Source organism: Canis lupus, chromosome 7 (genome assembly GCF_048164855.1).
Source record: "Canis lupus baileyi chromosome 7, mCanLup2.hap1, whole genome shotgun sequence".
Classification (NCBI taxonomy): domain Eukaryota; kingdom Metazoa; phylum Chordata; class Mammalia; order Carnivora; family Canidae; genus Canis; species Canis lupus.
Genome location: NC_132844.1, coordinates 9,797,897 through 9,825,558, shown reverse-complemented (window position 1 = coordinate 9,825,558; position 27,662 = coordinate 9,797,897). Strand labels below are relative to the sequence as shown.

The window sequence follows — 27,662 nt, the reverse complement described above, 5'->3', positions numbered from 1 at the left end:
TGTACTGTTCCAAGGGCCATTCCTAACTGCTGATGACGGTCCCCAAACCCCTACCTGTAGAAGTGAAGACTGTGAACAGCCAGAAAAGAATGTGGCTTGTGGTCTTGAGCGTCTAAATGCCTGCCATTTCCTCAGTGGTCTCGCCAAAGTGGTTGATGGATGGGAATGAAGTTGTATGATGTTTTAATAATATGATTTTGCAGTTTTAAATATATATGATTATACTGAGGGAACAAAGTAGGTTTTAATGTGCCTGCATATTAATTTATTTATATTTATTTCCGCCTTAAAATCCCATACATAGATGTAAAGTAAAATGGCACCTTTTTCTATTAGGTTTTGATTGCTATGGTAACAAATTACAACAAGTTTGGCAGCTTTTCAAAACAACACAGATTTCTTATCTCCCAGTTCTGTCAGCCAGAAGTCTGGGGTGGCTCAACTGGGTCCTCTGCTCTGGGTCTCAGGGCTGTGAAATCAAGGTGTTGGCTGGCTGCACTCTTATCGGGAAATTCTGGGAAAAAAATCTGTTCCCAGGCTCATTCAGGCTGTTGGCAGAACTCAGTTCCCATGTGGTTATAGGACCGAGGTCTCCCTTTCTTTGGGGACTGTTGGCTGTTCTCAGCTTCTAGAGGCCCCATCCCCCGTCTTCAAAGCCAGCAATGGCAGCTCCAGTCCAGCTCATGCTTCCAATCTGACCTCCCTTTCTGCTGCATTCCCTGCCTCCAGCCAGAGAGAGACTGGGCCTACTTCAGTAATCCAGGATTATCTCCTTATTTTCAGGTCAGCTGACTAGTAACCTCACTTTAATCTGCAAAGTCCCTTCACAGCAGCACTCAGATTAGTGTCTGACTTGAAGAGACCGGGGGTGGGGGTGGGGGTGGGAGGACATCTTTAGAATTCCCCATCTCTGTAATTTGTTGTTCTTGTTAAAGACCGGATCAAAACAAGGAAGACACGTAGGTACTCCCACCATCACTTCCCCTACTTTCTGCAGTAAATGATACGCAGATATGAGACACTGAAGGGGACAAAGGGTCAGACGCTTATGCTTTTGACTGTTCAGGACTACGATGTCAAAATCGTTAGCAACACACACACCCACACACAGGTATCAATATGAATGAAGACTTACTTGATAAGCCATTCAAAGTGTTGTTTGCTGTCCGAGCACCCGTAGTCGGTGGTCCAGGCGTGGCCGATGGTGTATTTATGGAACTTCAGCATGTCCATCACTCCAACTTGGGCAATAACACAGCCAAAGAGGTCAGGGCGCTGATTTGCACAAGCGGCTGAAAACCAAGACAGAAAGGAAAAGGATAAACATCTAAATAAATAAAAACAAATCAACACTTTCAATACTTTCAGAACCACGGTTGCCTTCTTTCCTAGAGCACAGGAAGAAACTATAATAAACCACCTGCCTAATGGCCACGAGCTTTTATCGAAGGGGCTGGATATTCTCACCAGTGGTAGAGACTTACTACTGCCGGAAGGGAATCTCAGCGCGGGAGTTATTCAGAAAAGCTCAAGGACTTTCTGGATTGCTACACAACGGGAACTGGGGGCCACAGGAGCCAACTGTGTGGTTAGAGGGGTGGAATTTCAGCCCTACCTCTGACCTTAGGGGAGGGGAGAGAGTTAATAATGGCTACTGATTTAATTTCTCATGCCTGCATAAAAGAACTTCCATAAAAACCCCTAAGCAGATCCCTGGGTGGCGCAGCGGTTTGGCGCCTCCCTTTGGCCCAGGGCGCGATCCTGGAGACCCGGAATCGAATCCCACGTCGGGCTCCCGGTGCATGGACCCTGCTTCTCCCTCTGCCTATGTCTCTGCCTCTCTCTCTCTCTGTGTGACTATCATAAATAAAACAAAACAAAACAAAAAACAAAACCCTAAGCAATGGAGTTCAAAGAGCTTCCAGGTTGGTGAACACACTGAAGTGCTGGAAGGGTGGCCTTCCTAGAGAAGGCATGGAAGTTCTGCAAACCCCCCTTTACCCCATCCCTTACTCTACTACTGTTCCAGTCTATAAGCCGTCCTAGCATATTACCAAACCCGAGGAGGTGGATCATGGGAACCCCATACCACCATGTGGGGTCTGTGCTAACTCTGGGCAGTATCAGAACTGAATTGCAGGTCACCCACTGGGTGTTGGAGAGCTGGAGAATTGGTTGGTGTGGAGGAAAAAACCCTATACGTTTGGTGTTAGAAGTGTTGAGTAGAAACCCTTTATACAGTCCAAGGCAGGGCCTGAAACCCAGCATAAACTCTAACCAATACTGGCACACGTTCTTGTCCTGCTTTAAAAATACTCTTGTTTAGTTATAGAAATATTTCTTAGTTTTCATAATTCAACAGATATTTATTGAACATCCTGCCATGTGCCTTTTATGGGAAAGTTAAGTGAACAAGCAATTACAGTGTGAGAACCACCACTGTGGGGGGGAGGGGAGTCCATGGGGTGTGGGGGAACCCAACCTGGGGTAAGGCAGTTAGGGAGGTGTGGGGAGGAAGTCACATCAAAGCTGGTGTGCTGAACAGTCAGTCAAGGGAATCTGGCCTTCTCCTGCCTCTGGCCAAAAAACCTAGTTTGCACCCTCATTGCACCTGATTTTGGTGCTTATTCATAGTACCAGATCGTGGGTTCCACCCTGGGATACTCTGATTTGCTCTCAGGTGTGAGAGGGGCAGGAACCTGTTCTTTTTAGTAAGCCTTGAACACCCTGAGAAGGGAAATCCATTTCTACAAGTTCCTCAAGGGACCAGGGTTGCCAATAGATGTACACCAGTTCCTGGCTATGAAACTGAAAAGATAAAGGAGTTATTGGATGAAACCGTGAATTACTCAACTGTCCCACTATTGGTATCAGATGGTATTTTCAATATCCTTTCCCATTAAATCTTAGATGTGCCCTTCGTTCTTCTCTGTTACATTTCACATATGATCTACATGCAAATTCAGAACATACCCAGAATCTGACCCCTTCTTGCTGCTTCTGTTGCCACACTCGAGGGCCAAGCCACCACCGTGTCTCACGGGGATGGAGGCCTCCCCTTCATCTGCCCTAACACCATAACACGATCAGTGCAAGGTCGATCCCATAAAATTCCCGCAATGGCTTCTTTCTTCAAAGAGTAAACCAGGCCCGCTGGACTGGGTCTGAGGTCCTGCCTGTTTTCGCCTCCTGACCCTCTCCCTCGCTCACTGTGCCCAGCAATTATATCAGTGCTCTTTCTAAATTTAAACCAATTATTTTGGATCTATAGATTTTACCTCCATGGGAAATTTTTTTCAAGACTATATTCTATTGGGGTAAAGAGTATTCAGGTTTTGCAATGACTCAGTATATTTCAAGGATAAGGAAACGGAGTGAATGTGCAACCCGCGAGTCCCCTTCCAAAAGCAGATTTTCACACGTGTTTTGAGTCTACAGTGGTACAATGTATCCTCATATCCTAATGACACTGGATGTAGGGCCCAGTAAGCAAAGTCCAGGCCACCATAAATGTTCAATACAAAGTAAAATGTCCTTAACTACCAAATATTAGGAAAAGCGACTTCAAGGCTGTGCCATTTAGAGGTTAAAGGAGCAGACTCTAAACCACAGTGTTAGGCTCCAACCCCAGCATCACCACTTGGCAGCTGTGTGACACGAGGCAAGCTGCTCAACCTCTCGGTGCCCCCAGTCCTCGGTAAAATGGGAATAATACCAGTTCCCGTCTCTCAGGCTGCATGCGTGTCCAATGAGTGTGTGCAGCTGAAGGGCTCAGCACTGGGCCCAGCACCCAAGGTGCTCAGCAAGTGTGAATTAATACCATGAATATTTCATTACTGTTCTGCTGTGCTACCCCATTTTCCTCCATCAATCTTCTCTCTGAGCACACAGCGTAGGTGTTCACCAAATCTTACAGGTTCTGAGTAGCATAATCACATTTATTGGTTATTGGCTCAGTCCTGTACTGGCTGAACCCTAGAAATCTATGGGTCCACTGTGGGGCGCTGGTCCCACCCAGTGTGCAGCCCAGAAGAGCTGGGAGCAGGCAGGCACGACAGCTTCTCAGGGTGTCACGAATCAAGCCTGTATAAAGTGAGTTCAGTTGGGTCTTTGTGTGTCATTTATCAGATGCCCTGATACAAATGGGTTTTGCTTTCTTTGCTCCCATCCGTGAGCCAAAGTCAGTCAAGAGCTGTCTACGGACAGTGTATCTGAAAACCCCCAGAGTGTTAACTAGTAAGTACAATAGAATCCAGGTCTCACCCACTAAGAGGCCTCCGTTTGAACCTCCATTAATAGTCAGCCTCTTGGGAGACGTGTAACCTTCCTTGATAAGATACTCCGCGGCGTGCTGAAAGTCATCAAAGCAGTTCTGTTTGTTTGCCAAGATACCACCTGCAATGTGCCAAAGTGAAAGATGGTTAAGAAAGAAAACATTAAAGAAAAACAAAGTTTAACCTAAAGGGGCTTCAAATGGTAGGGGGGCAGGGTTTCAACTATCGATCACTTACACATACCGGGCTAACACCACAGTTAGAAAAACGCTCCAATTGAAATTTTGTTATGCATCATGGAAATCCATCACCACCACCACCACCAATCTACATGGTGGATCTGTACTTCCCCAAACACTATGGCAATGCCCCGCAGGGAAGAGATGATCTGTTAGAGAACCACGAGGACACAAGTACGAAAGCAGGTAACCACAAAGAATCTAGATTTTGGAGAGACCAAACTTAGCCTTGAGCTGCGCTCCGCATAGCAAATAACGATGGGGCCGTGTGTGGTTCCTGCTTCCTGGACAGCACCTGGTGCTCTCACAGGTGCGCTTCTGAGCCCTCCTCCTCGCAGGAGTTTGAAATGGTAAAGCTGAGAAACAGGGTCTTTAGTTTTGCCCTTATTTAGAGAATGTAAGCAGGAGTTTGGTGGGGAGGTGGTGCTACCAAGAGCAGCCTATTACGGTTTCTCAGTCCTTGAATGAAGAGCTCAGACATCTCCCCCAGAGAATCTGGACTTTTCTCACCGAGAAGTCCTCCAATGTATAAAAAGCACACAAAGAAACTATGTAAAGAGAGGAACATTTGTACAGTCTTAAAATATCTAAAAGTAAAGGCCAAAAGTCAAAGATGTGCCCCCAACGGAAGAGATGTCTGAAATAACTGCCTAGGAGATGAACAAAAAGCAGACACAGGTCTAATTAGATATCTGAGATTAACCACTTTTGCGGAAATTCAATTACAGATGAAGCAGTGCTACTGAAGAAATTTTTTCATATCAAAACATGTTATTAAATTTTTAATAAGAAATTATCGGTGAATTAGAACAGCTAGAATTACTTAGTTTCCAGGAATAATATCATTTTGGGTATAGGACTATATTTTTTAAAGAGCATTACATTTTAAACTCAATACACAGAATGGAATTTAGATATATCAATGTTTAGTACACTAGGGTCTACTGGAAAAATCCATTTCTGGCCCCTTGACTGCCTAAATTTGGGGAGAGTCTATGAATCAGTCTAAATGGAGATAGTCAGCTTTTAGACTCATTCAAATACATTTGTAACTCAATAAACAATGGAATTTAGATATATCAATGTTTAGTACACTAGGGTCTACTGGAAAAGTCCATTTCTGGCCCCTTGACTGCCTAAATTTGGGGAAAGTCTATGAATCAGTCTAAATGCAGATAGTCAGCTTTTAGACTCATTCAAGTTCCAAGGTCTCCCCGGGTCTTTTGGACAAGAAGTTGGTTCTAATTAATACAGAGACGAGAGAGCGCACTGATGCCTAGCATAGCAAGGTGGGCACCTGATGACCGGAGGGGTTTTATGGAGAAGAACCTGGGTTCTCCAGGAGAGGGCCAGAGGACCCAGAGTCCACGCAGGGGTGCGTCTATGTATGCCACAAATGTTTTAACTGGTAAATGAGGTGTGTCAGGGGGTCCAGACTTAGCATATGGTTTGGGACATAAATATATGGTATGTAGAGGTTTTCTTAGCTTTCTTTGACCAATCATCTCTTAATATCACAGTATGATCTTAGTGTAATTGAACTCTAACATCAGGGTCAAAATCAGGTCAGGGTCAAAATTATACAATGAAACAATTGATAAAGTCTTTGGAGATGACACTTGGGAGCAGCTGCCCTAATGGTGGCGGGCAGGTCAGGAGCCCATGTGTTAGCGAGAAATACTCACAAGATGCTCAAATAGTATGTTGTCTCGTGTCAGCGTTTGGGGTGCTTGCTGGATGTTCAGCATCCTGACACCTAATAGGTACTTATGAAAAATCCCTTTACAGATCTACCCTCATCCCTGCAGACTGGATTTGATGCAGAAAACCACAGTGTTTGGCCTCAGGTTCAGGAACAAGAGGATACACACAGATCTGCTGTTCCTACTGTGGGAGGAGACCCCCTCTGCCTGGTGCTGCTGACCAACCCCGAGACCTGGGGGCTGTGCTTGTTCCAGTAAGCCGCCTTATCAGTGACGCTGATGATGAGACGGGGGAGAAGCTTGGGGTTGGTGGGAGCAAACGTGCGTTCCCACATCCTCCTCTGGCTGTTGGTTAGTCTCTGAACTCCAGATGCCCAATAGGCTGGGGGAAGGGCTGTGCTTCATATGCAAAGAAAGGGAAGTGATAAGGCTTTTAAAAAACTATGACAGCCTGGGGAATGAAGCTTAGTATAGAAGCAATATCCTCCATGAAGCAGGATACATGCTTCAGGAGCCCGGAGAACAGAGACCGAATCCTTAAAACCAGAAAAGCAAAACGCCTGAGCTGCCCATGACAGAGTCACAGCTGTAATGCCAGGAGGATGCCGCTGCTTAGCATCATCAGGACAATCAGAGAAAACAAGCCAAATGATGCTCACTCTGGGAACAGGAAAGATCTATTTAAGATTGCTCTTTTTAAGAGAAAATGACCTGTCTGGAGATGGCCAGATAATGCTAACCAAAATACCAATTCTGATTATGGTCTATAGGGAATGGTTTGGATAAGTATGTACTTCATTAAAATAAAGAGATTACAGAGGAAAACAAAACATGAAAAAACAGTTGTTTTTGGAGGGGCAGTGGTGCCTGCAACCTGTCGGAACATATCCTAATTTTTCTCTTGCCTAGCCACAATGCTTTTCTGCTCCTGACCCCGTCAGCTCGTCCAGACACAGCTTTGGCTGTGCCATGTTTGTGCTTCTGTAGAGAGAATATCTCACCTTTGTGCCACGTCTCTCCGTATTCGCCACCTCCTCTGATGTTGGCTACTGCAAGGACACCGCCCATGTGTCTCACAAAGATGAGCCTGGACACACTGAGAAGCAGTTCAAATAATTAGCCTTCCATTAACCACCTGGTAAGGACCATGCCGTGTCTCCCCATCAGGAAAAATGTATCCCCGAAGACATTCCACATGTAATATTACTGCAATAGGAGCCCAGTATTTGTATATTATTTGATTAAAGTGCAAAATATAAAAGTTCTGATGAATGTTTAACTGCAAAGTTCATATATTTTCATGTGTATTCGGTGTATCTCATTTTTCTATACTGGTAAATATTTTACTATAGGGAGTGGGAATACACAATTCATAAGGCAAACAAAGAACCACCCTCATTTCATGCTGAATCCATCTTCTAAACAACTATGTTGGCAAATTGGGTCTCTCCAGCCACGTGACACAGCTCTGGTGTGAATGGCTCTGGGACTGCACGCATCCCCATCTGTGGTCCTTACTCCACTGTTTCCAGTATCTCTTTCTTAATTGTTCAAGGTGGAATAAAGAAAGCTGTTTCTGAAATTGGATTTTAAAGAGGTTTACAGACATTTAGATGCTACACTCAGTAACACAGGTGTGAGAGAGGTAGAGTAGACCAAGGACACACGGCCCAGAAAGCAAGCATGCAGGGCTCAGGGCTGGAGAAGGTTTCCTAGAAATAAGCAGAAGAAACTATAGCACAAAGCCACCAGAAGAAAGAGTTAAGGAAGTCCTTTGGGAAATCTGGATTTTGTTTTCTTTTTTCCACTCTCACCCTAATGGTGCTAAATGACATCTATTATTTCTGATAGCTAAAATTAATTCTGCCTTGAGATGGGTTTATGAAAATTTTATGGGGCACCTGGGTGGCTCAGTGGTTGAGTGTCTGCCTTTGGCTCAGGTCTCGATCCTGGAGTCCTGGGATCGAGTCCTGCATCAGGCGCCCCACGGGGTGCCTGCTTCTCCCTCTGCCTCTCTCATGAATAAATAAATAAAAGCTTAAAAAAAATCATTCTCCCTTTTAGTAGCTAGGGAAACACAGGCTTCTGAAAGCTGGGGCTCTGGATGGCCTGAGTGCTAATTTCCTGGGTTTTGAGGACGCAGAGAAAAGCAGAGTTGGAGGAGGTGATCCTAGCACACAGCTGGATTGGCCAAACAGATTTTCAAGCACTTGGTCTTCTCATCAACACCGTTTATGCACCTCTGATGGTCTCTATGAAGCTCCCAGCATATCTGCTGGGTTCTGGGATAAAAATGGTGCAGGGCCCCTTCCTTACTCATTTCTCAAGTCCCAGTGGAGCAGGATTAATAACTACTTGTACAGATGAACAAAGACAAGCAGTTTTAGCTATGGTAGATGTGGTTCAGGATTCAGAGTTGTCTCCATCCAAGACCCACTATAGAGACTAAGGGAAGTGGGGCTCAGGGTGCAAGTCTCTTCTTCACGGAATGAAGCACATGTTCACTGGCCCTACACTCAGGCCTCACCATGACTTGAAACTGAAGCTTGAATTTCATCACTTTGAACAACAAAGAGGGGCAATGACACATTTTACTTTTTGTTTTAAGGATTAGGTTAATGTAGTGAGCCAACAGGTGTTGGTTGCTATTCAGACTAATAATCACAAAGAATAAATATGGCACATGGTTAACTTCATAGACATGGATATAAGAATGGGAGAGCAAATCTCACTGCCAGGGAAACTCTGGCAGGAGGTGGGCAGCCCGTCTGAGGCTCAGGCCCTGCCTAGAATAATGGCTGGTATGAAGGAAGCATTGCAGAGCGTAGAATGGCACGGTCACTGTACAGTGAACAAAGAACAGTCCCTATGCCACTCTTCTAACTGGTTTCCTTTCAATTTATTCATGTGATGATACATAACAAATCTTCTGAAAATATTGGTCTGCATGATGATTTTACAAGTCCATCAGCTCCCCAGTATCAGAAGGATAAAATCAAACCCTTTAACCAGAGTAAAACAAACCCTTTAACCAAGGTAGGTCACAGTTTGGCTATAAACTACTTCAGGGCAGGGACCAGGTTTCCTGCTTCCATCAAATCCTGAACACTTAGCCAGCAAAGGCTCAAAACAAAGCGAGAGTTCCTTGTCTTCAAATTTGGGGCAGCTACTTGAATCTACTCTGAATTTATGTCCTGGTAGTCACCAGTCCATAAATTTCTTTCCAAATAGGATCAGATTTCATATGAAGCTCTATTTAGAAGTTGGCTTATGGCCGGACTTGCTGGTAGGGGACTCCTTGCTTTTACTCAAAATGCCCAATGCAAATTTTTACACCATGAATGGGATATTAAAATCAAGTTTGCAAATAATTGACAGAAGATATTTAAATAACAGCAAATGTATCAATGCAGATTCCCCCCCCCCCCCCGAATCATAAACAGTTTGGGAAATAATCACATAAACAGTTTAAAAACAAGTAATAGCATATACAGAAAATACACTTGTGGCTGAATGTTAAGATGGTCTATTTTAAGACTCTGTGCTGCTGAAAAATATAATTATTAGCTGAAAAATCATTCCCTCTGAAGAGAATGCTGAGGGCAATGGCAGGCCAGCAAATAACAAACACGGAAGGTACGAGCTTCCTTTCTTCCGGACCTTAGGTTGATACCAACCTTCTGTAGCCTGGCAGCTACAGCCTCAGCATCTGGTTCTCAAACAACCTGTTCACTGAAGACACAAGATTAGCGTGTCATGATCCTGAAATTCCGGACCAGAAGGGCACGTATTTAACACACAATCCTGCCTCTCCACAAAATAAGCAAGAAATATAGAGCTAAATACATTTTAAGAAATGAGTTAGTGGACTAGTCTCTGCTTTCTTCCCACTGTATGGAGAGGATCAAAGGCATGTCAAGGTTCTAAGAGTGTTCTACGCTTACCTGTAGTTGGGTGTGATAGATATGTTGAAGCCGCCGTAGCCATATAAGAAGGCAGGATGAGAGCCATCCAATTTAATGCCCTTTTTATGCACAATGAACATTGGAATCTTTGTACCATCCTTGCTGGGGTAGAAAATCTAGAACAAAAGAAAGCAGAATAGATTTCATATTACTTAGCTACACTTGCATGCTTTGACACGGGAGAAACGTGCAGGCAAGTAAATTCTCTCTCCAAGATGTAGGGTAGCAAGATGGATAGCCAGTACCGGCGGGTACCTGACCGAAGCATCTTTCACTTTTTATGGAGACAGTGTGGGGTAGAGAAGAGTGTCTGAAAGTAGAGAGACCTGAATTTGAATTCTTATTCCTCAACCCGCTAATTAGGTTACCTGCAGTGAGCCACTGATCATCCTTAGGCCTCACTTCTTCAGCCCCCAATGGGGCCACTGTGCCTACTATACGGAACACAGAAGACAAAGGGCCTTCAGTTCTCTACTCCTCCCACTCCCCTTCCCAGCACTGGAAGAATCAGATCGGCCGTCCTACCAAACAATCCAGTCTAGGGAGACTCTTTTCTAGGGAACGGGTTTCATATTCAACTTCTTCCATACATGTTAAGATACTCAACCCTTCATTTTTCTGTGTTCAGCTATTCAGTAAATGTTAGCAACTACAAAACATGCATCAGGTGAGAGAGTAGAAGAATGACAACAAGGAAATCCTATTATCCCCAGTTAAAGACCTTTTCTCCAGCATTTTTTTTTTTTCTAAGTATACTCCACACCCAACACGGAACCCAACGTGGGGCCCGAACTCATGACCTTGAGTCAAGACCCGAGCTGATGCCCAACAGACTGAGCCACCCAGGCGCTCCATTCTTCAGCCTTTTTAATTTAGGCTTATCACACTCACCAGAGCCTGGGCAACCTTGGGCAAGTTCAGGCAACATTTCTAATCTCCTTACTTCTTGGATAACAGGGGTAAGAGAAAAAGGATAAGAAAGAGGACACTGAGGGCAGCCCCGGTGGCTCAGTGGTTTAGCACCGCGTTCAGCCCAGGGTGTGATCCTGGAGACCCAGGATCGAGTCCCATGTCGGGCTCCCTGCATGGAGCCTGCTTCTCCCTCTGCCTGTGTCTCTGCCTCTCTCTCTCTCTCTGTCTCTCGTGAATAAATAAATAAAATCTTAAAAAAAAATTAAAAAAGAAAAGAAAGAAAGAAAGAAAGAAAGAAAGAAAGAAAGAAAGAAAGAAAGAAAGAGGACACTGAATGCTAACCGAGTGGTAAGCCACCAAAAGCAGATAATGGTTTCTTCCAGACAGAAAAGCTGTAAACAGCTTTCTCTTTGGGCAAACATGGTATCTTTACCCAAATGATACCTGGAAAGTGTTCTTTCTCAGAAACATCTTGCTGACCTCCCATGTTATACTCAAGGACATAAACCTTTGTGCTTAGTGTGGTTTGGAGCCATATGGTATCCAAGGCTTTTTACAGTGGCATTTCTATAGAAAGTAGCTACTAAGTCCTTGGAAATCAACTTGGGGGTGTGTGTGTGCAGGTTTAGCCAAAAGCACTACAGGGCCACAAAAATGCTGTAAGCCTGGTAGCTTTCTGAAACCTGCCAAGAATAGGAAAAAAAAAAAAAAAAAAAAAAAAAACAACATTTGTTTCTGACTTTGGAGAGAAATACTGAGAAAGATGCAAATTTGTGAGTTTAGGATACTACTTGTGAGTTTAGAGGATACTACTTGGGGTTCAAAGTTATCAGAAGGGACACACACTTTTTTTTTTAATAATAAATTTATTTTTTTATTGGTGTTCAATTTGCCAACATACAGAATAACACCCAGTGCTCATCCCGTCAAGTGCCCCCCTCAGTGCCTGTCAGCCATTCACCCCCACCCCCCACCCTCCTCCCCTTCCACCACCCCTAGTTCGTTTGCCAGAGTCAGGAGTCTTTATGTTCTGTCTCCCTTTCTGATATTTCCCACACATTTCTTCCCCCTTCCCTTATATTCCCTTTCACTATTATTTATATTCCCCAAATGAATGAGAACATACAATGTTTGTCCTTCTCCGACTGACTTACTTCACTCAGCATAATACCCTCCAGTTCCATCCACGTTGAAGCAAATGGTGGGTATTTGTCATTTCTAATAGCTGAGTAATATTCCATTGTATACATAGACCACATCTTCTTTATCCATTCATCTTTCGTTGGACACCGAGGCTCCTTCCACAGTTTGGCTATCGTGGCCATTGCTGCTATAAACATCGGGGTGCAGGTGTCCCGGCGTTTCACTGCATCTGTATCTTTGGGGTAAATCCCCAGCAGTGCAATTGCTGGGTCGTAGGGCAGGTCTATTTTTAACTCTTTGAGGAACCTCCACACAGTTTTCCAGAGTGGCTGCACCAGTTCACATTCCCACCAACAGTGCAAGAGGGTTCCCTTTTCTCCGCATCCTCTCCAACATTTGTGGTTTCCTGCCTTGTTCCCCATTCTCACTGGTGTGAGGTGGTATCTCATTGTGGTTTTGATTTGTATTTCCCTGATGGCCAGTGATGCAGAGCATTTTCTCATGTGCTTGTTGGCCATGTCTATGTCTTCCTCTGTGAGATTTCTCTTCATGTCTTTTGCCCATTTCATGATTGGATTGTTTGTTTCTTTGCTGTTGAGTTTAATAAGTTCTTTATAGATCTTGGAAACTAGCCCTTTATCTGATATGTCATTTGCAAATACCTTCTCCCATTCTGTAGGTTGTCTTTGAGTTTTGTTGACTGTATCCTTTGCTGTGCAAAAGCTTCTTATCTTGTTGAAGTCCCAATAGTTCATTTTTGCTTTTGTTTCTTTTGCCTTCGTGGATGTATCTTGCAAGAAGTTACTGTGGTCAAGTTAAAAAGGGTTGCCTGTGTTCTCCTCTGGGATTTTGATGGAATCTAGTCTCACATGTAGATCTTTCATCCATTTTGAGTTTATCTTTGTGTATGGTGCAAGAGAGTGGTCTAGTTTCATTCTTCTGCATGGGGACACACACTTTTATATAAAGTTGTTCGTGGCTGGCTGTCAGCAGCCTCTAATAGAGTGTAACTGTGTGGGCGGTACGAGTAAATGCAGGGTATGAGGACAGGTTCCAAGTCACTGGCTGGGGCTAACGAGCTCTAACACAGGGCCTTCATTGCAGACTTGGGGAGAATCTGGAGCACTCCAACCACAGAAGGAGCAGGGGAGCAAACTGTCTCACACGATTCTATCTTAAACGAATCCTCTGTTCAAAAATAGTGTTCCCTCCAACTTACACCCATCCTCAAACCCCTGCCCTGGCACCTCATCTCCCTCCAGTCCGGCTCACGCGTCCCCAACACCCTCCTGTGCTCCCTTGCTCTTCACCCAGCCACCAGCAGGGCTGATGCACCTCGAGTCTCTACTAAGCGCTCTCTCCTGATCCCAAAGCTCTCCATCCTGTTGCTCCGTGACAATGTGGCTCCTCTGGTACCACTTTTCCTGCTGCCACCTGTAGATCTCTAATGCCTGCGAGCCGGTCTGCAAGTTTTTCCCATTTGGTTCCAGGGCAAAGGAATCCTTTTAGAACACCATCAGAAGCACAAAGACCCCTTCACGCCCCTAGCTGCAAAAATATATCTGAGTTTCAGTTGGTGTGGTTCAGATCTTAAAATAACACCCTTTGAACACTATCTGGTAGCGAAAGGGCACCGTGAAGATGATTACAATAAAATCAACTTCAAGAAGACTCCTTACAAGAAGGCTATTTCAGATTTGAAACAAATACACACACCATGTAGATACGAGCGCAGATTTTATCACATCTTTGTACACACACACACACACACACACACACACTGGTGTTCTAGGTTATTTCCATTTACGGAACGGCAATTGATAATAGACCTTAACCTGACTCTTCAATAAAGGGCAAAGTGAATCCTGAGTCTTTTCATAACCATGGAAGGAATCCACCTGAACATTTTAGAAATAGTCATTACAAATAGCCCAGCCATTTTTTCCATCACGCACTGTCTACTTCTTTGACTTAACTGGAACTGGTTTCCTCTTGAAGCCACTTCCTTCAAAGATTTTCCTTAAGAGACTTTGAGGGTGTCTTTCCCACGGCTCTGGATTGGTTTGGTTAGGAAGAAAAGCCAGCAGACTCCTCATTTCCGTTTGTTTCCCAAACCTGGGCAAACCAAAAAGCTCCACTTCAGAATCTCACTAGTGGTTCTTCAAACTCACTGGCTGGGCCTAAGCATCTGTGATGAACGCGTTAAAAAATCTAGCTTCCCAGACCGCATTGCAGGAGATTCTGGTTCTACACACGTCTGGGGTGGAAGACTCCACGCTGCAGGTGTGGCATGTCTCCCACCTACTGTGGTGCAGGTGCATCGGGGCTCAAAGACTGGCCACACAGTTGGCTTTTATCACTCCCTTTATCCTTGTCAGTGCTATCGACTAACGCCAAGTGTTTTTCCCCAGCCCCTGCCTGGTAAGTCGATATGGGACTCTCTGTCTCTTACCCTAGTTCTCATGAGATTTTCTTCAGTGACTTGGACAATGCAACGTGATGACCCGTCCAGCAGCCTGTCCTTACAGATGTCTGAGTGCCTCAGTGTCAAATCTTAGCTTCCACGCCACCCTATCCGCTTGTTCATTTGAATGTTTGCTGTGGGTCCGTTCTGTACCAGGCAGTGGATGTAACGATGCACATCTGGATGATTCCTTCCCTCGAGGGACTAAGGGGGTACGGAGACAAACCACCAGCACCACAAACCCCCATCACCTTGGCTCTCCTGAGGTATCTGCCTTTTTCTTTGTAAACTCTTATCACAATATTCAGTCCCTCCTACTCTCTCTGGCTCTGTCAGCTTCACATGGGCTTTCTTGCCCAGCTCGAGACCCTTAGCCAGGCCTCTCAGTGTCCCTAATGGCTTGAAATCTTCTCATTTTAACCCAAGCTGCTGAATTCCTTCTCCTCCTCCAGGTAGCTGGGGCTCAGAAAATGCCAGCTCACCTCACTGCAAGTTAGTAATACCTGCTCTCACGGGCTCTGAGCGTAGGCTTTATGTCTGTTTTTTCCTTTCCCTAAATGAGTTCCTTATGTTTCTCCTTCTTTTCCTTCCTATGTCTTTCCTAAATGCCTTCCTTGTACTTTTTTGTTCCTAAATCAATTCCAGAGTAGCTGTTTCCAACACTTTCCGTTTTCTCCCATTCCCGACACCACCCATTTGCATCCCCTACTCTTTGTCTTGCCCGTTGTCATAGAGCCCATCTGCTTAGAGTTCTTAAAAAACCTGCCAACTTCACTCACCCTCTACAACCCCATGGAAAGAAAGACTCAGCCTTGATTCTAGCCCTTGCTAACCCCACCACCATCACACTTCCAACTATCACAACGTTTACACCTTTTGTGTTTTCTTCCTTTCCCTGGATGCAAACACACTCGGATTTCTCCCATCTGATATAACAAAGCGAAACACCAAAACCTTTTGCATTGCCCTGTGTGCCCCTCAAGCTGAATCTCCATCTCCCTCTTCCTTCCTGATCAAACATCTCCACAGTAACCTACACCCACAGTGCATGCCTTCCAACCTCATTCACTTTTTTTTAAAGATTTATTTGAGAGAGAGAGCAAGTACTTGAGCAGGGGGAAGGGGAGAGGAGGAGGGAGAGAGAGAGTCTCAAGCAGACTCCCTGCTGAGCGTGGAGCCCTACGCAGGCTCGATCCCATGACCTTCAGTTCCCGATCTGAGTTGAAGCCAAGAGCCAAGCCACCCAGGTACCCCAACTTTATCACCACTCTTAAAAAGGCAGCAGGGAATGTGTCTTTCTCCTTGCCCCCGCCCCGCATTTTCACCTCTGTCCTGGTGCTGACCAAGTTTTTCATGAGTTTATAGAGATGCATCTATTTGTACATATTCATATGTACACATGTGACACATGGAATCAGGCTTATATTGGCCTACAGCATATTCCTCCTCTCCTCACAGAGCAAGAGATCATGAAATTCTTTCCACATTAAAACACCCAGGTTTACCTCATAAAAAAGCCAAACAAACAAAAAAGGAAAACCAAAACAGCTGGCTAGTATTTCATCATATGCATGTACACAAATGCATAATCATTTGCTTACTGATGAATATTCAGACTTTTTCTTTTATCAACAATGATGGAATAAATCCCTTTTAGATAAATCTCCTATACTCATATGCTATGGTTTCTGTATGATACATATTTCTTACCCATGAGATCCGCCAGACCAAAGCATATGTGCATCTAAAAATTCAATGGATTCTGAAAAATAATTCTCTAAAAGTGGTCTATCAACTTAAGTCCCTAGTGACAGTGATTACCTAAGTGCCCATTTCTTATCAGCAGTGGATGCTTAAATGGACTTTTTTTTATTTTTAATTTTTGCCAGTCTAACAGGCAAACATTGCCATCTCATTATGGCTTTAAGATTATTTTTAAATTAGCAAACATTTTCATCTATTTATTAGTTATTTTATGTCTTCCCATCAGAAAACAAATCTTTTATTGTGTTGCTTTTCTGATTAGCTTATAGAACCTCTTCTGACATTAAGGATATTCACTTTTTTTTTTCCTGCCATGTTTTGTTTGTATTTCCTCCCTGTCTATAACCTGTCTTTGAACTTTCTTTGTGGAGTCTTGAATACACACACCGCACAGATAGATAGGAGTTTCTTACCCCAAGTTATAAAAATATTTGTCTATGTTTTCATCTTGAATTTTTACATTTATATTTAAAAATCCAAATTTTTTGTGTATGGTCTTTCTCCCAAATGGCCAACTATTACATACCATTTACTGAAGAACTGTTTTTCCCTTACTGTTCAGAAATGCCACTTTTGCATTGGTTTCTTTCCCAGGCTTCATCTGTTTCGATTTCTTTCTGGCAACTGCTTCTTTGGCTTCCTGGGTGGAGTATTTCTTTGGTTCTTTTTTATTTCTCTAATTCTTTTTCAACCTTCCTAATTGATCCATTACTAGCTCTTCTTCCTCTGGCCACATGCTACTGTTTTGCAATTTTCTACACTTGGTCTTCTGTTTTCTTTGTGCAAATTTTCCCTCTGCCATCTCAGAGGGCCTTAATAAATTACTCTATGCTAAGGCCCTTCAAGTCTGCCTGTGGGGGCCCATGTGAGGGGCTGTGATCTACAGGGTGGGTGGCCCCTCCCTCTCCAAGTCACTGTGCGCTAGATATACCTGGAGACATGCTCCTCTTCTGGGCTCTCTTATTTTGGCTACTCACCATGGTCTCTCGTTTCCTTCTCTTCTCTGCCCCCCAGAGACTGCCAACTCCCAGCATCCTATCTTGTGCCACGGACCCCACACCCAGTCCTTTCAGTTCCCACAACCAGGCCTCTCCTCTCCCACTTGCCCTGGCAAGCCTGCTCAGGACTCCCTACCGCACTAGCCTCAAAATCAGCTGGGCTCCCTGATACCTCACATTTACTAAAGGAGAGTTGTGCTAGGGACGGTATAACCTTAAATCATCATTGGTAACATGCAAAAATTATAATGTAATTTTTATATATGCATATAATACAAAAGCCATTAGTGCTTTATGAGTAGACAACAGCCAAGCTTAAATCCACCTGTCAGTTTTCCATTATTTAATAGTTTATTGCCACCACAATACTTAGGTTCAAGTGAAAAAGCAAACAAGTTACTTTCCCCCCCTCATACCTGTAATCAAATGAGAGACGGCTGGCAATACACACCCAGTTTTTGAGTGTCCACTGGGGACACAGCCCTTTAATGGAATGCCAGAGCTTTCATGGGATCCTTAATGGACAGGAAAACAAAGTGCTCACATGGGACCTAACAGGCGACCACTTGAGCAAAGAGAAAGTTCCTCTGTCATCCAGGACTGATGGCTTGTCACATGAAGCTGATGGGCCCTGCCTTCTCCCTTCTTCCTGTCAGCAGCAGAGCAAACAGGTTGTGCAACCAAGCTAGCTCTCAGCAAGGAGCCTGTGACACCAACGAGCAACAGGGTCTGTGCTCCAGCCCACACCTTCCCCTCAACAGACTACAAGTACCGCCAGAGAACTATGGTGGACAGGCTTTGGAAGCACCTGAGCGATCCCACCAGAGGATTTGCTTTCACACGTTTCCAAACGAAACCTTCCTTCGGGGACACCACAAGTAAAAATAAACGTCACGACAGCAATTCTAAGGCACAGTTCCTTCTAAACATTAGTGATCCAGCCAAAGGTGGGTCAAACACTGCATTAAGAAAAGCCTCCTTCCTGAATTTTATTTTTCTTCCCTTTAAAATGGAAATTCTTCATTTTGGAGACTCTCACCACAGTGTAACAATGTGACTCTACATCTTGGAACCAAGAGCATTCGGCGCAACAAAGCAATGAAGGTCTATCTACACCGTCTGGGGAGGCTACGCTGTTTCTCGGTAGAGGACAGTGAAGGGTTTTTTCTGAGCAGTCCTAAGACTGTGACACTTGGCGCAAAAAAAAAAAAAAAAAAAAAAAAAAAAAAGCTGGTGTCAGTTCTTTCTCAGCCCTGGGGAGTTAATAAGATAACCTCAATTTCTAGAGACAGTGAGAGACTGTCACTCTGGGGCTTCATAAGCTGATCACCCTCTCATATAAATGACAAACCTGAGGTTCACGAAGGTAAGATACCTGCCAACGTAACACTGCCAGTTTATGGAAAATTATTACCGTGGTCTCCTAAGTCCCTGGTCCAGGGGTTTTTTCCTACTCTTTATCACAAAATAATTCACACTATGGTATTACTTCCTTGTAAATATCTTTATTGGGTGTGACTGTGTAAAATTTTGCAAATGTTAGAAGCTTTGGCACCGATTTAATAGATTTTTTTTTTCCCCTTCAAGACAATGATCACCAGTCTCCAGGGAATCCGGGGGACAAATATGCTGCCAGAGATAGTGTGATTTATTTGCTTTTGTTTTTGTTACCCTCTTGAAAAAGAGAATCCTTCAAGCATGTCAAAAGCCATATTTCAGATACGGAGGTTATTATATTTACTTTTTTTTTTAAAGCAAAATAAATCTGTGTGGAAAGATGATCCTTCTCCAAATAGTCATCAGTGTTACCATCTTGAAGACAGATTATTAAAATAATAATAAAAAGTCCAGTATATTCTGCAATGCCATTCTAACAAAAAAAAAATTATAATTTTTTAAAAGGTGTAAAAGACACAATTACCTTCACAAATGAAACAGACAAAAAATGCTGAGACATTCATAAAGAAAGCAACCCCAACTTTATAAGCAATCAAATTTAAAGCAGCTTCCAATTTTGCATATTTAAGCCCATTTTCTAACAAATGATTATTTAACAGATAAAAGCTCGCAGACCCTTGAGTTGAACTCTTTCTTCTTCTTCTTCTTCTTCTTTTTTTTTTTTTTTAAAGATTTTACTTATTTATGAGAGACACGGGGGTGGGGGGCAGAGACATAGGTGGAGGGAGAAGCAGGCTCTCTGTGGGGAGCCTGATGTAGGGCTCAATCCCAGGACCACAGGATCATGACTTGAGCCAAAGGCAGACACTCAATCACTGAGCCACCCAGGCGCTCCAAGGTGAATTCTTTAAATTAAACTATCGAAGGAAAGAGAGAAAGGGTTTACACTTATATAAAGGATAGAGTAAAAAATGTCAGAAATGACCATCCCTTATCGTCAAGCGTGACTTTCCAGAGGCATCACTAAATATAAAGCAACGCTACTCTGAAGTGTGCTTTGGCATGAGCTGACAGTCACTGAATACACGTCCCGCAGTCTTAATGTGTGAATCTGGCTTCAAATAAATAAAATAAAAAACATCTTCCTTTAAAGGATTAAAGGAAAAAAGCAGAGCAAGGAAACCTAAGGAACCAAGGAAGCCTAATGCTCTTCAAGAGAATGACCTTAGTCATGAAGAGACCAGCCGTCTCTACTGAGATGATTACTTTTCTTGAACATATTTAGTAATAAAATCAATTTTGCTGAGATATTCAAACATGGGCAACCACTGAAGCTTCTGTAAACAATCAATCTTCAACCCTAAATTTGTTCTAGTTCACGTTTGGTGCTATCTGAGGCAAATGCCAGGGCTCTCATTATCACCAGTAAAGGGACATGGCTCATACACGAAAGGTGAAGGTAAAGGGCAAAGGGCCAGCCCTCGGGAGAGAAGAATGTCTGATGATAGCAGCTCCTTCCTAATTTTAGGGCCTGACAGGTTTAAAGGAGAATGTTCATAAAGGCATGTTGAGCTTCCCTTTTTATCAGAGTTGACAGAGGCCACTTGTGTGGCCTGTGCCCAGTGTGGCAAATACATCTGACAAGGAGCAGAGCTGCTCAGAAATCTCGTGGTCAACGCAAACGGGGATCGAGACATTCCATTACCCAAAGAACCAGGCAGAAAGCAACCATCGTGCCTCCATTACCTTGGAAAATAAGTAGAGAGAGAGCTTCCCAGGCTTTCGAGGGGGTGCTGCACATTTCTGTACCGTGCTTGGGTTAAAAATACCAGCCAGGCGTCAGAAGGTCATAATCCTATCTATTTTCCAGGCATTTAACTCTGGAGAAGTGGGGAGGAGTTTAAGAGGCACCTTTGGGCAGAAAATATAAAAGGAAATTTCTATTCCAGGATCCTTTTCGTTTGCTTTTTTAAAGGGTGGCTAGACATTTTTTCTAACAGTGGAGCTTTAAAAACTCCCACGGGGCACCTCAATAACAGCAATGTCAGTCTATTTGAAAATCTATTTTAATTTCTGGTACATTTCTTGAGTATCAACAACATGCTAAGTGCTCTACTGGTAGTCTCTGCAGAAAGGCGTCAGCTCTGAGGCTGGGCCATCTGTTCTTTGGAATAATAAGCCCATTCTCGGTTCCAAACTGTGGAGCCAGAAACTGCAAGGTGCTGAACACACAGGGAGGAAAGACAAGTGGCACAAGTCGATCGTGGCACTTGTGATAAGCTTGGCTGGAGTCTGGAGGCATTCACGGCTGTGATGAATATAATACGACTTGATCGCAGACCCTAAGAGCCATCTTCACTTCCACTGACCTGATCTCTTCGTGGTCAAGGCCAACGTAATCAGACTTTCTCATGAAACCGAGGACCTACTGCATGCCCAGGTTCAGGGAAAGCAGGCTGTGTATGTGTAACAGGCATGGTTTGTAAAGGTGCCCTCACAGAATGCATCAATCGCTGGTGATGAGGCTGGCTACAGTGGCATTTAGGCTGCACGTCACCCGCACATGTGTGTGTTTGGCTCTTTATGAAAACAGCCTGATGAGTCCATCACCATGGGGCTGTGAGCCCTGCACTGCCCGCATTTAGTGAGCATTTGCTGAATGAACAAACGAGTTAGAATTGCATATTAAACACTCTCTTTCTGATCCCCCCACCTCCCACCCCCAGCCCCCAGTGGCCGCCAAACCTATACCAGCTTGCTTCAGTTCCTGAGGCTTGGAGGCATGTTGGATGCCTCCTGCACACCATCTCCTCCCCACCTGCCTACAAGAAGGCCCTGGCTTCTAACAGGATTCCTGCTTCCAATATTTGGGCACTTGTTACCAGATTAATCTCCCTGAGTTTAAAAGGGGGAGAGAGAGAGAGAGAGAGAGAGAGCAAGAGAGAGAGAGTGAAAGAGCCTTCCTTTTAATCTAGGTCACTCTCCTACTGACAACATGCAATGCCTCCCCATCCTCTCCAAAATGAGATCGGTGTTTTAGACCAGCCATTAAATCTCTCCACTTTCTACCTTCAGCCTTTCTGAGTCCTTCCCAACTGCAACCGTCCTCTCCACTGAAACTGCCATTCACATCTCCAGATCCTGAAGGCATCAGGATTTATAAGACTAAAGCACAACTAGAAAAAAAAAAAAAATCACTGGCTCTTAGGAGTTCACTTATTTGATCCCCCTCGAGTTCCTACCCAGTGTAGGCATCCCCAAAGCTGTATCTCAGGCAAGTTCAACTTCTGCTTGGCTATTTCTTGGTAGTAAGAAAGAAATCCACACCACCACAAACAGCAGCTCATTTCATCTGGGAGCCTAACTGGTAGAAACTTCTTCCTTACCTGAAAATGTCAAAATACATGAAAACACGGGGAACAAAAACCAGGCAAGGCTCTGGAGACAGAAGTGACAGTAAATTTCCAGAGAAACTACCACCTAAAGTTCTGTACACTTAAAATAAATAAATAAATAAATAAATAAATAAATAAATAAATAAATAAATAAATAAATAAAAAAAATACTGAAGTGCCTGCTGTTTGGTTTCTACATTTTTCACAATAGGATTTTCCTGAGTCGTCGAGTCAAAAGAGATATGTTATTTATTTTACTTGATTTGTTTAAAACACTTACATAGTTCTTACCATGAACCAAGCACTGTTCTAGGGGTTTATAAATATTCCCTCGTTTAATCCACATATGAGATTTATACCATGAATACTCCCATTTTTAGGAGAGGGGCTTACTCGGACCAAGAGAAGGAACTAGTTCAGGTCATACATGCTGTGATGGCCTCAGGATCTGTACCTGGGCCCACTGACTCCAGACTCCAGACTCTCAGCCACTATGAACAAAGGATCAGCAAATCCCCTGGCTCCCCTCCAGAGCCCCCTCTGGAACCTTCTGTGGCACAGCTATTGTGCCGTCATGTGGTCCGTGTGTGTGTCTGTTGACCTAGCACCTGGAAGACAGCACTTAAAAAGGAAGTGCTGGATAAATGCATAAATAAACACTCAAACTGGACACCACGCTGCCACCAAACAACACACAAAAAAGTATTTAAGGGGCAGTACATTGAAAAAAACTATAAAAACTCTATGAAATGGTCTAGAGTCTGGCATCAAAATGCTTATAAGCTGAAAAGTAATAAAGTACAAATTAACTCTGGTTGAGGCACTCGGGACTGTATGCGGTCACAAATTTCTCACTCTAATGAAAAATATTTAACATCTGACATTTTCTTTATGTGTAGCTGTTAATCTATTAATTTAGCAATGCCATGGCGGATGAGCTTTATGGCTCTGAAGCTGTTTGGTTATGGTGATTTACTGCATGCGATCGCACCTGCGTCATAAAAACCCAGGAAGAACACTTGAGATCAATTTCGAATTCTCATTAACTCAAAACTACGGTGGACCACTTATTTATTTTACTGCCTTAGAAAAATAAAATTAATAAGCAAAATGCTGGCATGACAGACTCTTGCCAGAATGTCCAGTAACAGAGCAGAACCAAACCGCTTTAAGGATCTGCGGCTGGTAGCTTTGCACGCCTGAAAAAGGGTGGACTACAGAAGAGAGACAGATGTCAGTGAGGAGGAGAAAGGAGAGCAGTGTTTGTGCAATCAAGCAGCTCCTGGTGCAGGAGGTGGGTGGGAGATGAAACAGAGCTGCACGCAGCCAACAGTGACCCTGAACTTGAGGGCAGCGCTGACAACAGGCCTAGAACCAGGAAGCTGGCACAACTGTCCAATTACCACTTTTTGTTTGTGGATCCAAGGGGGAGATATAGCAAAAACACTGCAAGGAGCAGCTGCACACCAAATCATTCTATTGCAGAAGAAATGAACGGCTGGAATTCTGGAGGGGTGAATCTGGAAGCACATATTTGTCGCCGGCATAGACACTGATGTGAGTCGCCGGTGGACACCTCCAATGCTGCTCCTATACTCATCTGCTTCTACCCAGAGCCTCTCAGACAACGCAAGTGCAAATCCCCAAAATAAGCCCTTGGGAGAGTAAGAGGCAAGAAAAGACCCATCATAGATAATTTCAAGTTGCTTAAAGAACAATTGTAAAAAAAAAAAAAAAAAAAAAAAAAAATTCACACTCGGTAAGCTCATGAGTGCCACACTGCATTTCAGTCCCTGATGCTGGGAGCCAAGGAGCCAAGTCCAGCCAAGGAGCTGGACTCATGCTGGTGAGGGCGGGCTGCATGGAGGGGGTCAATGAGAAGACCCAGAAGTAGAGGCTTGGGCGCCTGGGTGGCTCAGTGGTTGAGCGTCTGCCTTCGGCTCAGGTCGTGATCCCAAGGTCCTGGGATCGAGTCCTGCGTCAGGCTCCCTGCATGGTCCTGCTTCTCCCTCTGCCTGTGTCTCTGCCTCTGTCTCATGAATAAATAAATAAATAATCTTAAAAAAAAAAAAAAAAAAAAAGTAGAGGCTCTCAGGGGCATTCCCAACAGCCACCGGGCGCAAATGAACGCACATCACCAGGTTCAGAAATCCTGCTGCAAAGCTACAAGCATGACTTCTTTGGCTTATATTCTATGTGTGACTGTGTGACATGTTTCATATTTGTGCAGTAGGATAACAGTAGCAAACCTCTAACCAGTGAAGCCATATATATATATTTTTCTTTTTCCCTGGCTGTAAGATGCCTCCCACCACACCTTGTTCGCCCCGGCACTACCATGATAGAGAGATCTTGTCTATTCATTTTTAAATACTTTAAATGTGGGAATAGTGTAATTTTTAAGTATGCATATGCGCACCACCTTTTTATTACCACGGCATTGAGGTAGTGAAATATCAAAGTCTAAGGAAAATGAACATTTCAGATGAAAAATCGAATCCTGTTCACGATCTGGAAAAGAACACGGGGCTGTTCTGATGATAGATGGCATTCAGGATGGCGCACGGGGAACATTTGAGGACTCTGAAGCATCAGGGGTGTATGCAGAAAAGCTGGCCACAGAACCAGCACACCGAGGGCAAACACTTTCACCTAGTGAATCCCGGGTACGAGGTCTACTGCCTAGGAATTAAGAGGCAGGGCAGCCCTGGTGGCGCAGCGGTTTAGTGCCACCTGCAGCCCAGGGCATGATCCTGGAGATCCTGGATCGAGTCCCACGTCAGGCTCCCTGCATGGAACCTGCTTCTCCCTCTGCCTGTGTCTCTGCCTCTCTCTCTCTCTCTCTCTGCATCTCTATGAATAAATAAATAAAATATTAAAAAAAAAAAAAGGAATTAAGAGGCAAAGGCCAGGGCTGCAGGAGACGCCTCATTCCCAGACGGCTGGGCTCCGGGGCTCCACTCACAGTCTACTGCTTTCCTGGCAACCTCCCCAGTCTTTAAATGTCAGTGCTCCCTTTGGTCCTCCTTCCCCTCTATACACACCACTCCGGGGTTCAATCTGTGCCCATGTGCTCACTGACCACCCCACAACCAGCCTTCACAACTCTCCCTGACTCCTGACCCTAATTCTCTGAGCACCTGGCACACACCACATAGGGCTCCCCAGGGTACAAGGGGATGAAATCTCCCCCCATTTGGGTGCATACCAGACCCTTAAGGTTTGGACCTGTCTGCATCTCCAGGCTCATCTCCTGCCTGTGGGGTCCAGCCCTGGCGCTGGGGATACCTCTGCTTTTTGTACAAGCTTTCCTCCCTGCAGAGCCCTTCCCTGTCTGCCCGAAGCGCCTTGCCTGGACGCCTTCCAGAAACAGTCTTAGAGGTGTCTCCTCCTCTGGGCTCTCATAGGCCCTGGGATCACCTTTCATACTGTTTCTCCCACCATCAAATTGCTACAAATGTTTATCGTGTCCTCATTTCCCCTAGTAAATTCTCTCTTTCCTTACACTCCCAGCACTGCTCCATACGAGGTGGCAGCTTGATAAATGTTTGTGAAATAATTACTTTTATTTATGTATACAATCTTCTCATTTAGAATTTCCCTTTTATTTAAATTAGCATTATTTTATTATAACTAACACTGCCTTAGGCATCCCCTGGCTTCTCTCCGCGAGGCACAGGGACTTTTGGGGCCTCACTTAGACAAACACAGACGGGCCATATGGTACAAGAAACATGAACAGTGAAGAAAAGAACCACGGATAGAAATCAATAAAACTATTGAGGAGGGAAGAAGGAAAGGGAAAATGAACCTGTGAAAGAAGGGGCTGCTTGAGAAAACATGTTAGAAAAGCCAAAGGGAGAAAATTAAACTTCCAAAGTCTGAAAGCATTCCTTGTAAAATCCAAACCATCACACACTCCCACAAAACATAGCAAGGAATCGATCAACTGATTGTAGATAATAGTAGAAATTTTTTTTTTTTAATTGCTCGGCTTGTCTAAGAGTTTCTCAGACAACTCTTGCAAGAAAACAACACAATAAATGAGTAATGGGAAGATATTAAGAAAAAAATTAACATTGATGCTCTAGAAGAAGGGGCAGCAATTATCTCCTGCTTTGGTCACAGACCAGGACCCAAAGCACACTTAAAGACTAGATCAGAATTAAAATAAAAAAAATTCCACGGAAGTGCAGAGGGTAACAAACATTAGTTTGCTGACACTATTTGCTGGCTTTGAATAGAAATTACCTTTGGAGGGGAGAAGGGGATGGTCCAACTGACATTTTACAGACAGGGAAAACACCCATTCGCACAGGTTTCTGGCCTTGATAACTAGATAATTTCAGACTGCGTCGTCTATCGAGGCTTCTCTTATTTGCCAAATATTTCTGTGTATCTGCTCTGGGCTCCGGGGACACAGCAGTTGGGGGGTGGTGGTGGTGGAAATCACTTTCTGAAGGGAAGACAGAGGGACACACAAATAAAGGAAAGGATGAAGCTGGACGCCGGGAGGAGGGGATGGGGAAGGGCTGCTGGGTGACCCGGGAGGGAGAGAAGGGCGCTCGGACCAGTGCAGTGGAAGGAAGGGAAGGAGTGGAGGGGGCCGCTGGCGAGGAAGGAAGCAGGGAGGGAGGGAGTGCCCGGGAGGAGGGCACGGGGGAGGCCTGTGGGCTTTACTCCAGGCTGGGCGACTGCAGACAAGCGTAACCAGAAGGGCTATGCTATTTATTAGGGAGCCACATTCTTTAAAATAAAATAAAATAAAATTAAATTAAATTAAATTAAATTAAATTAAATTAAATAAATAAAATAAAATAAAATAAAATAAATATAAAATAAAATATAAAATAAAATATAAAATAAAATATAAAATAAAATAAATATAAAATAAAATAAAGTAAATAAAGTAAATGAAAGAAAGAAAGAAAGAAAGAAAGAAAGAAAGAAAGAAAGAAAGAAAGAAGAAAAGAAAAGAAGCCACATTCTCCTGTGGAACAAGAAAAAGGATGGTCTCTTCCTTTGGGCCACGATCCCAGCACTGCCGCCCTGGCTGCTGACACCGACCCCAGCGCGAGGTCGGCCTGCTGAGGGGTCAAGCCCAACGTGACTCGGTACAACTGACCCCTCCTCAAAGCCTCAGTCCTGGGGGGGCCACGTCACGGCCAGAGGAGCTCTGCTTCTGCACTGAGGGAAAGGCCCGGAGGGGAGCAGAGCCCCCCGTGTGGGCCGGGGCCCCAGAGCGCAGGCCGGCCTGTGGGGGACACGGCCCCCCAGCGGGAAGAGCTCTGCTGGTGGCGGGTGGGCATGCAGGGAGGTGGCCTTGGGGGGCGGGAGGACCGGGGCTGAGGAGGAGGCAGGCAGGGCCAGGGCTGCTCTGCGACGCCACGGCCCAGGGGTCACGCGT

At 44.4% G+C, this 27,662-nt stretch overlaps 2 protein-coding genes across 2 annotated transcripts in view; one reads left to right on the top strand and one right to left on the bottom strand.

Annotated features, from left to right (window-relative positions):
* The window catches only part of LOC140636573 (uncharacterized), a 139,278-nt gene extending 131,776 nt beyond the window's left edge, over positions 1-7,502 (top strand). The window contains exon 9 of the mRNA XM_072831938.1: positions 6,302-7,502. Coding sequence (XP_072688039.1) covers positions 6,302-6,332 — 31 coding nt within the window. The 3' untranslated portion in view covers positions 6,333-7,502. The remainder of the gene's footprint in view (positions 1-6,301) is intronic.
* The window catches only part of PREP (prolyl endopeptidase), a 117,600-nt gene that overhangs the window by 3,424 nt on the left and 86,514 nt on the right, over positions 1-27,662 (bottom strand). Inside the window, exons 11-14 of the mRNA XM_072831926.1 lie at positions 10,161-10,297; positions 7,218-7,312; positions 4,264-4,395; positions 1,136-1,292 (exon numbers count right to left, since the gene is read on the bottom strand). Coding sequence (XP_072688027.1) covers positions 1,136-1,292; positions 4,264-4,395; positions 7,218-7,312; positions 10,161-10,297 — 521 coding nt within the window. The remainder of the gene's footprint in view (positions 1-1,135; positions 1,293-4,263; positions 4,396-7,217; positions 7,313-10,160; positions 10,298-27,662) is intronic.